Genomic DNA, 15,886 nt, shown 5'->3' with positions numbered 1-15,886 from the left:
TGGAACTACTGCAATACAGCGAGTGCCACTACTGCCAGCTAAATAAAAGATACAAACTACGGAAGGCACTAACTACTGATAGTCTTAGCAAATGAAAGATTCTAATAGAGAACAAACAATGTATTTACCTCAAGATTCATAATATATACAGCAGTTCATGACATTTTTCAAAACTCCGCCATCTCTCTCCCCACGTCCACCACTGCTGGCGGCTCACCTCCAACTGCCCAACGCTACGCGTTGTTCACATCCAGCTGCCGCTGCCCAACAATACAATGGCAGACAACAATGCAAACTAGCCACAGACTGCACACAGCACAGCCAGTGATTTTCATATAGAGCGCTACGTGGCATTACCCATATAAAAATCTAAACAGCCTACTTACATAGCCCCCATGCTCCCCACAAAAAATTTTACAAAATATTTTTGGGCAGTGGCCAATAAAGATTTGATAAAATTTTTCATAATTACAATAACAAAGATATCAAATGCACACACTTATTGATACAATGTTGGTCAAAAGCTAAAATTTTCTCACAGTCAATAAAGACAGTCCAGATTGTTCATCATAATAGTAATTACAGTTTTTGTTTTTCACAAAGTCTCATTAGTAAAAGAAATTGCACATAGAAGTAGTGGATTTCCATGCAGTCTTGAAGAAGTAGTGTTGTCCTTCCAACGGAAAGACAGTGCTGACTCTTGAAATGCTGACAGGTAATGGGCCACAATGGAGCAAGCAAACCCACAGCAGAGTCATTCGAAGTTCTGACGAATATTGGTAGGTAGGTCATCACTGAGCAGACCCACTGCAGTCCTGGTAGAGAGTATGGTATTGATGGGCCACCAGAGATGCAGACCCACAGTAGTCCTCGTAGAGATGGCCAGCAGCCATCTGTTGTGACTGTGCAGGTGCACAATCACCATTGAAGAGTCTTGCGGATAATAGAGCAAGTCCATAACCACCACTTGTGCATTCACAAAGTTTTTGGGAATTGTCCTTAGAACCAGCAATGCTGTTATCCAGTCCCTTGCTGAATTATCAACACACGTGCAAACACTATCAGTCCCTACTTCTCACATATTGTCCATATACTATGACCAACAGAATGTGTGCAGTGAAATGAATGCTTACAAGTTAATAATATGATGAACTGGTGTCAATTACAATTATATAACATAAGAATACAATTACAAAGATACAAAATACATCATTAAAAACATAACAATACAGATAATATTTGTAGTAATAGGGGCTTTACAAAACAATAGAAATAAACATATACATCAGTGTTACAGGAATGATGACATGAGTACATACATAAAAGATCAGAATCACTTTTAAAAATTCAACTTCACACATGAGCATTAAAACAAAACAGAATAAATAAAGTCTAAGCATCTTTACAAAGAAAATAACAGAGTATTAGAAAAATTCTACAACATAGCTCTCATCAGCTAAACACATAAAGACAGGAAAAACACAAATACACACGGGTACCCAAACACATAGTGGGATAACACAAAAGGAAAGGACAGGGTTTGTTTTCAGTGGAACATTTGGTACTGCAGTCCACCCCACAACTTCATTCGATAGATCTTTCGTCTTATTTCAACATTTGTTTCCACCAAAAAAATCCTATCCAAGCATGCTTTCTGTATTTATATGTTCACATATTGCTTACCTCATCATTTATTTCCAAGAAAATCCTACCTATACCTCGTTCCTGTATTCTATTCATATTTCTTTCAAAATAATTATTTCTGATTGTACAATACTCATTGGGGCCCAAATCTTTCTTCGCAATGCATTCTTTACCTATTCTCCATAGTCAGTTTCTTATATAGTCTACCCCCTCTTAAGCTAACTTAAATCTACTGAGCTCAGATATATATACCAAGGGACGAGGCAATGCAGCATCACAACAAATCAACACAAACAGAAATGACAAAAAATGCAAATTGGCAAAGCTAGCAGCATAAATTAGCAAAGCAAGTGCAATATTACAACTAATATAAGGCAATGCAGGAAACAAGAAAAACTAGCTTAGAAGAGTAACACAAAGTCAAATTCAGTAACACTATGCCTGACAAACAGCAGCAACTTATACCTAAACATGACATAGCTCAAGCAGAAAAAATATTACAAGAAAAACAACAATGCAGACAAGGGAAATGCATATTCACATCTTAATGTCTATGTAATTAAAGTGGTGCACCATAACAACTGATTGTAAAAAAATATTACCATGTACCTGAAAAGAAAATTAAGTGTTACTGTTATTAGTTACTTCTTATTGTTCTTTCCTTTCCAAGTGCTCCTTTTTTAAAGAATGTGGATTACAAAATTATCATTTAATAGATCTGTTGACAGAAAGAGTTCACATTAGCAAATGCATCTCATTTTATAAAAGCAATGCTGCAACGCAGCTGGAAACCAGATATCAAATGAAATAAGCAATTACGCAAACCAAAGCATAAAAATGTCATTCAGTAGTCATGTGACATTTCATTTCATAAGTTAATTGCTCTCAACTCTCGTACAAAGACTCTTGTCATAATCAGGTGTGCAGATGTAAAAATATTTCTTGTCAATTCATAAGCATTTCAATAATTAGCACAAAGTGCGAGTAATCATATGTTTTTAAGTAACGAGGGTGTCGCATTAGCGATGAAAGGCACGCCCTAATGGCTTGTTCTCCAGGTGTTTGACACAGCTGTGTGCCCACAACGCATTACAAAAATCATATGTTTTCAAGTAGCGAGCGTGTCGCATTAGCGATGCCCTCTACAAAGGAATGTCATTAACAGGGATCTAGGCCTCTCTTTGTCCTTCTCTTCCACCTGTGCCTCTGGCACACCCTAATGGCTTTCTTTTCTACTTGAGCGTCTGAAAAGGCTTGTTCTCCAGGTGTCTGACACACCTGGGTGCCCACGTCACATTATGTGCAGGTGGTCACTTAACTTTCTTACGGAAATATTTACGACAGTAGTTTCCGCTACAGTGACAGTCTCATATAAAAAAATTTCACAGGTCAAGAATTTGCGTTACAAATCTGTAGAAACAAAATGCTATTGACATAACAGAGTCCAAAAAATTTTCGTCGGCATTGTAATACATTCACGCATTTACATACATTTCATAACTCTTAAAGTACGATTCTTGGTTTCCAACAACCTTTTTCACAAACCAGAGTCCCTAACCACTACTCATTATTCCTTACCTTATTCGTCGACACTTCTTCAATATTTCATCATAACAGATACATAGCATACTCAAATAACTCATATAGCATCAGCTTATTGATCATAAACATACCGCAACAGCATAATACACATAGTCATCGTAAAAATAACACCATAACACCTCAGTCAAGTCTCAAAAACGTCGTAGCTTTCTGCAATTGTTTCAAAATCTAAAGAAAATTCTCTGCTTATTTCAGTAGTGTCATCTACCTCAAACGTACTTTAAAAATCATGATCTCACACCAAATACATCATTCAAAGCTTTCATAGTATCACAATGGTACCAAAAAATACGAACAGTGCACAAAGTACAGACAAAGTACAATTTCTTAAGTGTGAAGTTACCCAACGGTGTAATTACGTAAACATCTGTCACTGACGTAGAAAAAAAAATGTTTGTTTCTCTGTTAAATGTTCAGATAGCTGTGTAATTTATGTGTTAGAGAAATATGGTACCGATGTGTTAAATTGTATAAGCAAATACCATATTAGCTAGGGCTCCTTGTGCTTGCCAAACACATGGTACACAAAGTAGGCGTGTACCCCCCTGAGGTTTGTTGTAATTATACCCTCAGGTGTTACAGATTACAGCAATGGAATGAAATGTATCACGAAAAACTTTCTTTGTAATTCAAAAATCTTTAAAAATAAATGTTTTAAGTACAAAATTAATCACTCAAGTACGTGTCCTGTAGCGCTAAATGTGCGTTTTGCTCTAAGATAATCTCTGGGAAGTGTCGTAGTTATTGTCCTCCGAAAGCTAAGTTCAGCAGAAGCCAATGTACTTACCTCATGATAAACAAAAGTGAAATGCTTTGCGTATAGATAACTTAGTTATTACGCTTATTGCCGTGATGAGGAAAGTACTGTGCTGTAACGTATTGTTGTCCTACGGAAAAGGCTGTCTCCTTGTAGCAATAGCACAAAAGTTACTACTAAAACATGTTTTACTTTACAGAAGAATTCAGAAAAACTGTGCAGATATCAAACAGATACACCGCAAAAGCAACATTGTAAATTGTCACTCATTAGTAACGTCGTGATATAATCGTGTAGCTGTCACACAAACCAACCGCTGTGTCATCTGGCATTTCACAGAAAGCACCTCAAATCCAGAATCCACTCGTAAGCAAACCAAAATGTTGCATGTTAACAGTTTCTTAAGTCTGACAAATTGTACAAGTAGCGTGAAGTGAAAATTGCAAAGACTAAGTTAAAAAGCAGATTATCTGTCAATAAATGGTTTTACATGAGAAATGTGGTGTAATCTTTTACCCTTTGCTCTTCTCAGTACGCAGAGTTTCAACTTGAATGCAAGTATCATGCGGTATTCGTCCGTAAAGAATACGGGAATTTTACTCAAGGTTAGCGTCAATGTTATTTTTCTCGGAGCCAGCCGGCGCACGCGGCAGCCTGCGGTGCGAGTCATTGTCTGTTTCTTTGTTGGCGCGCGCCGTTATTGGGATTAGGAGGCCTAACTTCCACAAATTCGCCTTGCCCAGAGGGCCCAGCTCTGTTTAAAACTCGCCAGTTCTGATGCAGTTCAGGTCTGTCGTTACGATCATATCGTCTGTCGTCATGTCGGTAGTTTACATAGTTTCTTTCTTGTCGGTCACGTGGTGGAGAATTTCTCCTTGAATCGTAACTGCGTGCTGGACCGTTGCGTCTAAAGTTATTCTGTCTCCCTTGATAATAGTTATTTTGGTTACCATATTGTCTGTTTCTCTGATTGTCTCTGTGATAGTCATTACCGCGGAAAGGTGATCTTTCCCTGTAACTATTACTCTGCCAATGGTTATCATATGGGTGGTGTCTGTTTTGGTCACGATTTACGTTGTAAGAATAGGTTTGTCGTGGCCATTTATTGTTTCTGTCGTCACGGAATTGTGACGGATGTGACCTGTAATGATTGTTTTCCTGTTTTCGCATCCCGCGACTGTCTGTGTCAATTTCCAGTTCTTGTAACAGTCCCTGAAAAGCTTCAATGTCGTCTTTGCAACGTCCTGCCAAAATAATATGTCGTAAATGTTCAGGCAGTTTGATTAAGCAAATGCGGATGAGTTCTGAGGGGCTGTATGGGTTTGATTGGTACTGATTCTTGTGCAACATGTCTTCAAAATATTTGACAAGACTGGAAAATTCAGATTGTTCAAAGTGTTTCATCATCATGATGCTATGTTTTACGCGGTCTTGTGTGGCTTGAGACCAATATGCTGAGAGGAAGGCATGGTAAAATTCTCCTTCACTGTGGCAATCGTGAATGACCGATCGCATTCTTACAGCTGGTTCATTCTCTAAGTAGCCACACATAAATTCTAATCTGTGCTCCAATGACCAGTTGGGAGGAAAACAATGAGAGAATTGATGGAGCCATGCTTGTGGATGAATGTCGTTGCCAGAATTCTTAAATGTTTTGAATTTACGTGTAGTAATGAACAGCTTATAGTCAAAATCATCGTGTCGGCGAGTAGCATGTCGGTCATTGTCACGTCGTTTCGGCGGTTCCATCTCAAAATTCGGTGTACCTTGCCAATTTCTTTCATAATTACCGAAATGCCCTGTGCTATTATTTTGTGGCTTTTCCGTATTTCTAAGTTCCTCTTCCCGTGTTGGAGCGCGAGTATCCTCTGAAATATGTAATTCTTGTATTACCTGTGTCAGCTGATCTTGTAATTCCCGCATTTCTCTTTTGTACTGTGTGTTGATTTGATTTTGATTTTGTTTGAATTTTCTAATTTGTTCATACTCTTCTGTGTCAGTGAAGGCTACGGGTCTTGTGTCATTCAGATCATCATCTACCTTTGTAGATAAGTTAGTGACCTGATCCGAAAGTTCGGCTACTTTCTCTGATAATGAACTAATTTCCCCCATGTGTCTTTCTACTGTGTCCTTTAAGTTTTCCTGAGTTTTTGCAAGTTGCGTAACCGAATCGGTAGATGCAGCTGAGTCCATTTTAGCTTGCAAGGTCTCATGATTTTCATGAACAATAGTTTGCAGCTCTTTTATGGCTGCTTCGTGATTCTGTAATGCATTTTCATGCCGCGAAAAAATAGGCTGAAAATGCTCACAAATTTGTGTTTTTACGTCATTACAGACTTTTTGGCATTTCGATTCAATGTTATGTAACTCAGTAGTTAGATCTTCACGTGTTTGTTCAAGTGTGGTGTCTAACTTCCGAAGATTTTGTTCCATTGTGTCTAACTTTTGAAGATTTTGTTCCACTGTGTCTAACTTTTTAAGATTTTGTTCCATTGTGTCTAACTTTTGAAGATTTTGTCCCATCTGTCTCTGATTTTGTTCCATTTGTTGCATTAGTTGTAATAACAATGCATTAGTGTCTGGAATCTGTTCCTCTACTCTTTTCGGCAGTGCATTTGCGCCGGCAACATTCACATTTTGACAAGCTGAAAATGTGTCTTGACTTATTTGAGAAAACGGTGAGGACGCAAAACCTGAATCTACAGTATTTGCAATATTGTGTCCTATCATTTCGGATTCCTGAGGCGAGCTGTTGCCGACCGACCGATCGATAATGCTTCCCTGTTCACTACCTGTTTGACTGTCTACGCCATTGTTTGACGTCCGCTCCATTTCCCTATGCACAGTTACCAAATTACTACTTTGAACATTAGTTAACTCATTACACAGTGGCGCTAACACATTGCTTTCGTCTTCACTGTCGTTTCTCAGTTTACTTTGGAGCCGAGTGTTACGTTTTTCACACGCCATTATTGTGACAATATTTCACACGATAACACAGAAAAACACAATTTGAAGAGCAAAAATAGGAGAACACATTAACATAGCACTGAAAATAATATCTAGTTAATTGCAGCTGCGAAATACTTGGTGCAAATCTACATGCATACCACAACTGTTTTACAGTACAACAATGAAAGACTGCAACTACAAAGGAGATTCTCTCTACAATTACGCGCTAGCTATAAACAAAAGCTACACTAAATACACAAACTACAAGAAAAAATCAGAAGATTCCAGTGAGGTATCCTAGGCTAAGGGTCGACATATGAAACGTCCCCTTTGAACTATTTATACATGTGAAACGTCCACTTAGAACAATTGTACATGGAACGTCCCCTTTAGAACAATTTATACAAGACTGTGCTTAACCTGGCACACAATAATTTTAGCGCAACGCAATCTGACTATCAAAAATCCCTGCAAAAGAATGGCCCTGACAAACATTAAACTATACCTTTCACAAATCACTTACCTCACAAAAATCTTCATTACTGGAACTACTGCAATACAGCGAGTGCCACTACTGCCAGCTAAATAAAAGATACAAACTACGGAAGGCACTAACTACTGATAGTCTTAGCAAATGAAAGATTCTAATAGAGAACAAACAATGTATTTACCTCAAGATTCATAATATATACAGCAGTTCATGACATTTTTCAAAACTCCGCCATCTCTCTCCCCACGTCCACCACTGCTGGCGGCTCACCTCCAACTGCCCAACGCTACGCGTTGTTCACATCCAGCTGCCGCTGCCCAACAATACAATGGCAGACAACAATGCAAACTAGCCACAGACTGCACACAGCACAGCCAGTGATTTTCATATAGAGCGCTACGTGGCATTACCCATATAAAAATCTAAACAGCCTACTTACAAGATCTACCAACACACTCATGTCTGGTTCCATCCTACACGCTGAGGCTGAATCGCTACCGTTGTCATTTACTGCATTAGGGTTTCCGTACGCACAGACGTGATTGCTGCGATAACTGAAGATCCCATCACTTGTAAAGCAGCCTTATCAGTGCCAACAACTGACAATGCACAAACACAGCACACTGCCGCGACGTGCATTGACTAAGATCGTCTGCTATGGATGTTTTCCGGATTTAAGCCTTTCACCTACTGAAAGTGATGCGTTCACAGGAGATAGTGATGCTGAATGTTACAGGTGAGGTAAATCCTTTCCTTCGATCAGTCAGTATATTAGCTTTTGTCCAAAATATGAACGCGTTATAGCTCGCAGCTCCATAGGTCTTGGGGTCTGCCAATGTTACAAATCCTTCTTTCCAATGTGCCTTTCTCTCAAAAGCACTGTGTAAATCTATTTACACATGGTAACTGCCTCTTGAGATACCTTTAAGTATGAAGCTGAAGTGCTGCCGCAGCATTTCCATCCGCAAGGCCGTATATGTAGTGCATGTCGCTTATCTCTCCCACCAAATAAATCTTTTGTGACGTGATGGATGTTACTAACATACGCAAAACAACAAAAGACAAGCTAAAAAGAAATGACGAGACCACCTGTAACGAAGAATGCAAGTAAAAATGTAAGTCTGAGGTGCATTACATAACAGGGAATTCCTCTCGGAATTCGGACATTTTCGACCCATTTTCATATGGGCTTCTTGTAATGGGTTGGTGACAGGAACAGTCATTCACTTACGGACACAATTTACACATACCATGTGTATATGTTGTCATATATTAAATTGATATTATTAATGTAAGTAATACGCAACTCTAAAAAATGGGATACAATACATACAGGGTTTCCGAAATTCCCCTTACAAACTTCCAAGATTTGTTGACGGGAGCGAGAACATAATAATTTGAATAGGAACCCATGTTCGGAAACGTACCGTTTCTTTTCACGGCAGCTTCAGTTTACATGTGTAAGGCGTCCACGTCTGCTGAGGGGAAGTAAAGTCTGAGTTGCTTCTCCTGGTATGCAATAGAGTAGACAGGATGATGTGGGCTACCAGTTGTTGAGTCGCATGCAAAGTATAACTTAAGAGACCCCTGTAGAGACAGAGGAAGATTTGCTCTTATGAGTTCTGGCCGCTGCACTAGAAACTTAAGATACGGCATGTGGGATGGCGAGGGTGAACCACAACAGGTTTCTAAGTAAACTATCTGTAACAAAGTTTGTGGTCGCCTTATCGAGCCGCTGTTAGGCATCAGTACTGTCCTGTGCGTACAGTACGCTGAGTTCTTTTTTGTTTTAGAATAATATAAAAACGTAATGTTAAAGTGTCAATACAAACAACTGGGATTATAAATGGATGTTCAGCTATATTTCCTTTCCGATTGTACTGCGTCACTCCTAATTAAATTCCTCACAGATAAGTGGACACGTTAAACATCTGAACAGAAACTGTCGGAATGTTATGTACTCACTCCCTCTAAAAGTCCTAGAAGCTTATAACAGGAATCCCAGAACAGCTTGTATATCATGAAGTTTTCCCTGCTTTTTGAGTTACACATTGATAGCATTCATAGAATCAGTACAAAGAGAGAAGATTTTTAAGTAGATAACTATAGTCCAGTTGTGTTCTTCGAAAATGAAATAACAAACATCACAAGTATGGGAAATTTAGAACATTGTCAAATAATAAATTCACAATTTAAGTCTCTAGCTGCTCTATTAAAACATACTGCGGGTAAAAGAACGTTGCTACGGTGGAGAGCCGTCAGCCTAAACGAAAAAGTAATGATCCATGCTACTGAAATAGATGCCACAACCATAGAAGATAGAACAGTATACTATAGATCTGTGTAACAGATATAAATGATGCGTAATATTCAATAATCGTCACTCGCACGCACTCCACCGTAGACTTCTTTCGTTTCTGGGTTATGTCAAGTACTCAACTGTGCGCGACATGGCATCCCGTTATTTCTGGTGTCATTTGTGAACTGCGGCAATTCTGATAAGAATACAAACTTGTTTCAGGAATTGTTTCGGCGTATTTCAGAGCAGTTCGCTTCCATGTTGCGACGCAAGGCTTTCTTGCATTGGTACATAGGCGAAGGCATGGATGAGATGGAATTTGTAGACGCAGCCTGCAACGTCTACGACTTGATCAGCGAGTATCAGCAGTACCAGGTTAGTAGCGGGTGTTTGGTGAATCTAAAAAAGAAATGAGGCGATGTAGCAGATTTTGACAACCTTAAATAAAGTTACTCTGCCACCTACACGCTACTCCTGCCTTAAATGCCACTTAAGTCAAAACGAAGAAACCTTTTGGCAGTTTTAATGTTCACAGAAAATAGGCTTACCTTATTTAGTGCTACGCCTTTTCCATTAAGCGTAATAAATATGGTAGATGTGCCATCACTGCATAACTGAATGAATGAATGAATGAATGAATGAATGAATGAATGAATGAATGAATGAATGAATGAATGAATGAATGAATGAATGAATGAATGAATGAATGAATGAATGAATGAATGAATGAATGAATGTCGTTGATGAGTGACATTGCCAACTAGCTGTTCAAGAATCAAATGAATCTGATCCGTGTTTGAGTTCCGCAGACTGGTCTGTGTACTGACCATGTAGCTACTTCTGTCTCCAGTTTGTTGTAATAATAATGTCCGCAACTCGTGGTCTTGGGGTAGCGTTCTCGCTTCCGACGCACGGGGTCCCGGTTTAGATTCCCGGCGGGGTCAGGGACTTTCTCTCCCTCATCATTGACTCGCAAGTCGCCGAAGTGGCGTCAACTAAAAAGACCTTGCAATACGGCGGCCGAACTTCCCCGCATGGGGCCTCCCGGCCAACAATGCCATACGATAATTTCATTTCATTTTTAGTAATAATTATTATGAACCAGTTGTACAAAAGACGAAACAGAATTAGTATCTCGAACTACGAAACTATACTCAGATGTTGCAAATGTAGCCCTATTCTTGCAACCAGTGGTTTCACTATAGCTAAAACGAGTTAGTTGTCTGAACAGCAAGTGTTGAGAAGTCTTATAAGGTAACTTCACCATTTGGTATGTGTGGGTTAGCATTATTGCAAAAAAAAAGTAATTCACGTGGTATTTTCCTTCACTCTCATCGTCATTTTCGCAAATACGGTTATTCGTGAGCAACAAATTACTATAAATACTTGTATGTGTCCTCGAAAAACTCCACGATGTCACAAAATAATGTACATTTTTTGGAACTGAAGCCCTTCAGTGTAAATCGGACAGAACTGTAAAGTTTTTTGTGTTGTACGGGTTAAGATGTAAAGTAGCGGTATATATTCTGAAATAAGACTACGGCTAAGATTACTGCTGCTCAGACAGTGACATAACTATTGTATTTTTTATAATGGAATAGTATCGAAAGCTTGCTAGATTTGACCTCTTAGATAAGTGTTTGTATTCTTGCGGTATACATTGTTTCCTTGCTAATACCCAAAAGGTTGAACATAAAAGGATTAAATGTGGTGATGGAACGAGTACCCTACAACACTTCCTCTTTGCCCTATCCATCTCGGAGGGACTTGGTGACTCAAATTTCCTGTTGCAAAAATAAACTTAATTTTCAAACATTTCGTTAAGTCCTGTAGTTCTCAGATGCAACATTTATTAAGTCACCTGCTTCGACTGGGCGGTTTCTTGTATCAGTCATCCATCTACTTAGATCATGGTTCGGCCTGAAGGTCTTTATTTCTTGGTTTCGGTGCAGAAATTTGTCCACCTACGCAGATAGGCTTGTTCATGCCCATTCACTTCACTCTGTGTTGATACATGCTAGTTCAGTCGATTCAAAGCGCCATTAAAAAACAGACTAGGTAGCATAACTCAAGCTTAGTGGTAGTATCTGTATATTTTTAGAAAAGACCTGACGTTCGGAATTAAATTGCATTAAACGTTCAAAGTTCAATTAATGAGCCTTTAATGTGTCTGAAAAATCATCTTAGTGGCTATCAAATCCATATTCACTGCCTAAACTATTATTATTGCAAGCTTGTTACTGTTTTACTAAGTGTCTTCACACGCAAAACAGCCAGCATTTGCACGTCCAACCCGAATGAATTGTGTGTTCTAAACAATCAGTGACCCACAACTATCTGCGAGTTAAAGTAGTTCAGTCCTCTTCTTTTAAAGAAGTGCTCGCCGTAATGCTCCATGAATGTTCATGACACACCATGTGGAGTTCTAAAACGACCAGAAATTTCACACGCAAATAACTTCCAAAGTAATTCAATAAAGAATTCTCAAACATTTCACTAAAAATTTTTAAATTTGTACTCTATTCATATTTAGGGCAAAACATCTGAACAAATACATGATTCTGATCTTAGCCGAAATTTGTGTGGTACCGGTCCACATGTTCCGTTCACTAAGACGGCTGACGTTCGACAACTCGATACACAGGACTGCAGCACAGTGCGCTCCGCAAAGTGCGTAGAATACTTAAATCTCTTGTGCTGATAGTCTGTCCAGATAATCAGAAAAGCTCCTGCCTTCAAATGCTGGCGATAATCAATAACTCGTCCAACAGGATTATGAATGAATTTATGAAACGAAATTCAAATAAAATGAACTCCGAATTATCGGCAGCAATTAAACATTTTCTTTCGTTTTGGCTGTTTTTACACAAAAGAAAGCACAGTGGACACGAGTCTCATGACTCGTGACTGCACAAGATTTTTTTCCAAGTATACTTTTCCATAGTTTTCAGTAAAATAAAACATTCACACTTCACGTATGTCCTCTATACGCTCACTCTAACCACAACATAATTAAATAATTTTGAAACGACTGTTTCTACTTCAAGCAACTATCGTAGCTAAAACATAATTTTAAAGAAATTTTATGTAATAATCTTTTTAGTCACAGATTATGGAGCGTAAATATCTTAGAATCCATAGCTCTGTTTCGTGGCGAAAGAAGTTATTTTCAGATTAAATATATCTCCGAAAGTATTGAAGATCATGATCTGAGGTGATGAAAGTACAGTCGTGGCAGCGACAGGATTACAGTATGTGGAGTACGAAAAAACGAGTTTCCCCGGCAACAGAACCAGACACTGTTAAAAATCGCGTACTTCACTGCAAGGAATAACAACTCGGGATAATGTGCTACGTTAGACTGTGACAGGCTCGTCAAAGAAGCGGGCGGGGCCTGATAAACCGTCCGGACGGCAAACGCCAGAATGATATCCGTGGTAGGCTAACGTGCCTAGCTTCAGTTACGTATGGATTTTCTTTAGCCCAGTGCACGCAGCTTTCGCAATTAATTGTTCCGTAAAATTTAAAGGTTACGTCATCCGGCAAAATACTTAGGTCCTCGAAATATTTAACTTCTTCACAAATTTTGATGAACTAACGAAATTAATTTCCCGTTTTGGCATCAGCTACATTCAGAATGTGTGTCTGAATGTAAGCCTTTAAGATTTGGCTCTGCTAATCTCGATCCAACGAGAGCATTGTCCTTTGTTATCAGTGTGACCGCCATTTTTCTTCCGCTATATGCCTTCACGTAATCTACCGTTCCCTAGACTTCAACCATGCCTCGGATTCTTGTAACTCTTAACTGCAAAGATCAAAGGTGGTACTGCCCAAGTAAAATTCTTAAACGTCGTTTGTTTTCTAAAAACACTTCAGCATCCGCTTCATACCTGCAAACGATGTCACGTCTATTTAGAGTCCTGCAAGAAATGGAAGCGTTGCTAAGTTTTGCACTTCATTCTGATTCAGTGCCCAGAAACATATTTCCCTTTTTTAATAAACACTTTTGGAACAGTGATCAAAAATTCTTAATTTTTCTTTCAAAAATTCAGGCTTGATCACACCACTTAAGTTTCAAGAACATAGGTGACTGGTTTCGGTCATATCACATGATCATCATCAGACCTGTAATTTAATTTAGAAAGTAATAGAAACCTTACTAGATTGACAATAAAATGACAAAATGCTTATAAAGATAAAATACAATAAGACTTGTTATACCCATGGCAACCTTCGAAGATGGTAGATGGAGCACTCTTCTCAGCTACTGTGATGTCAACTGGTGCCAGCAAGTGACGGACATACGTTTAAATACGAAGATGCTCCGCCTACCTCTTCTCCCTATACCTCACGTCAACCAGTGTAAAACGGGTTCACATAATCGTCAAAACGTAAAAAAAGTACAATAATAACATAAAAAGTTATGTATAAAATATCTTTACAACCATGGAACTACTTAGATATTGTATAAAATACCAATTAAAAGCTTTAAAAATAACTGTACAGACTATGAATACTTAGTGTGCCCTCTATGGGCTAAGGTGGTACTACCACAATGGTTTAAAAGTCAACGATGTTGTGAAGGTCTTCGGCATTGTGGCATCATATCGATATGAGTTGTGACTTGACTGCAAGTAAACACCTATGCTAGATTCAGTTTGTCTTATATTATCATTATTTGGCACTGGAGATATATGTAATAATGAAATGATCAGCTGCCGAGTGGTATATTACATTTTTTAAATGTCATAAAACTGGTTTATTAAAAATGGGGTTATATTTCGTAATATTTCTAGTTGGAAGTTTAAGATTATGATATAAATATTTATGTACTGTTCTGAGGTACATTTCTGTCATGGATAGAACTGGGTCCTATGATTTTCTGAACAAAAGAGTACATACGTGTTCATAGAATTTCGTCAAAGAGATCATAAAAATGTTTCTCACGAAAATCCAGCTGTTCATTGAGAAGCACTGACGGTTCATCTCTCTAACGGGCATATATCTCGATCTCCTAAATATCTAATAATAAGCCTTTATTAGCGCAATGAAGGACTTGCAAATTGTTGTACCGTCCCTTCAGCATGCTTATTAAAAGTTACATGATGTTCGTGCGGTGATATGACCGAAACCGGTCACCTATGTTCTTGAAACATAAGTGGTGTGATCAAGACGGTATTTTTGAAAGAAAAATTTTAGACATTTCCCTGCTTTTAAAAGATAAATTCAGTTCCATAGAGTTCATTTTGCGACAAGCAGGAGTAGTTGGGTTGAAGTGAACTTGAAATGCGAACATTTTAGGTTAGGCTTTACCGTGACTTATTGACATTAAATGAAACAAGTAGTTTACTGTAGCCAGTCAACGGTGACTGGTAACAGTAAACTTGTTTCATTTAATGAACTGAACTTGCTGTGACAGCCTACTAAGATATGCGTTTCGTCTGCAGGAGGCGACTGCAGAAGACGACGACGACCAGGGCGATGACCAGGACGACGAAGTAGAAGAGGCTGCCGAGGATAAGGTGGCGGATGTCTCCGCGTACAGCCTGGAAGACACACGGGTTGTGGGCTAGTCATACCATATTTACGTTTAATAAAATCAAAATATCGATTGATAGCGGATGTTGCAGTCACAGATATAGTTATGAGCGCAGAACTAAGTATTGCATGCATCAATAAACATGTTTAAAGGACGTATATTTGTTTGATCTGCCGTAACGATTGGTACCCTGAAATATGTTATATGTAATTGGTAAATTAGTTTATTTACGAGAAGAAATGATGAAGATGCAAAATTTTGATTTAATCAAAGTTTTTTTCCATTGAATAGTTGTATTTGGTCTTCTGTTACAGTAATCTGGTTCGTCTTTGTTCTAAAATTCATATCGAAAATCACAACTGCGAAGTTACACACAAAGAGCGAGAAAACTATAGCTTGTGTGGTCAGTAAGAAATACAAGAACATAGTTTATTCATCTCTTAATGAAAACATTTTTCCAGCCGTAATACAGTATGTGAATCGTTTAAGGCACAAATAGCGCTTCTCCACTTTTTTTACACTGAGTCATTTAAATTTTCGTATTTTTGGAGACAACACATACAGTTTTATGTAGAAATAACGCATCTATCACAGGCAAGGTTT

General features: G+C 38.5%; 1 protein-coding gene across 1 annotated transcript in view; it reads left to right on the top strand.

Moving 5' to 3' along the window:
- LOC126184087 (tubulin beta chain-like) overlaps window positions 1-15,317 on the top strand; it is a 124,016-nt gene extending 108,699 nt beyond the window's left edge. The window contains exons 8-9 of the mRNA XM_049926443.1: window positions 9,967-10,119; window positions 15,192-15,317. Of these exons, the coding sequence (XP_049782400.1) occupies window positions 9,967-10,119; window positions 15,192-15,317 (279 nt within the window). The remainder of the gene's footprint in view (window positions 1-9,966; window positions 10,120-15,191) is intronic.
- Window positions 15,318-15,886: the final 569 nt, after the last annotated feature.

Source organism: Schistocerca cancellata, chromosome 4, assembly GCF_023864275.1.
Source record: "Schistocerca cancellata isolate TAMUIC-IGC-003103 chromosome 4, iqSchCanc2.1, whole genome shotgun sequence".
Taxonomy (NCBI): domain Eukaryota; kingdom Metazoa; phylum Arthropoda; class Insecta; order Orthoptera; family Acrididae; genus Schistocerca; species Schistocerca cancellata.
The sequence above is the reverse complement of the archived record's forward strand: the minus strand, read 5'-3'. Positions and strand labels throughout refer to the sequence as shown.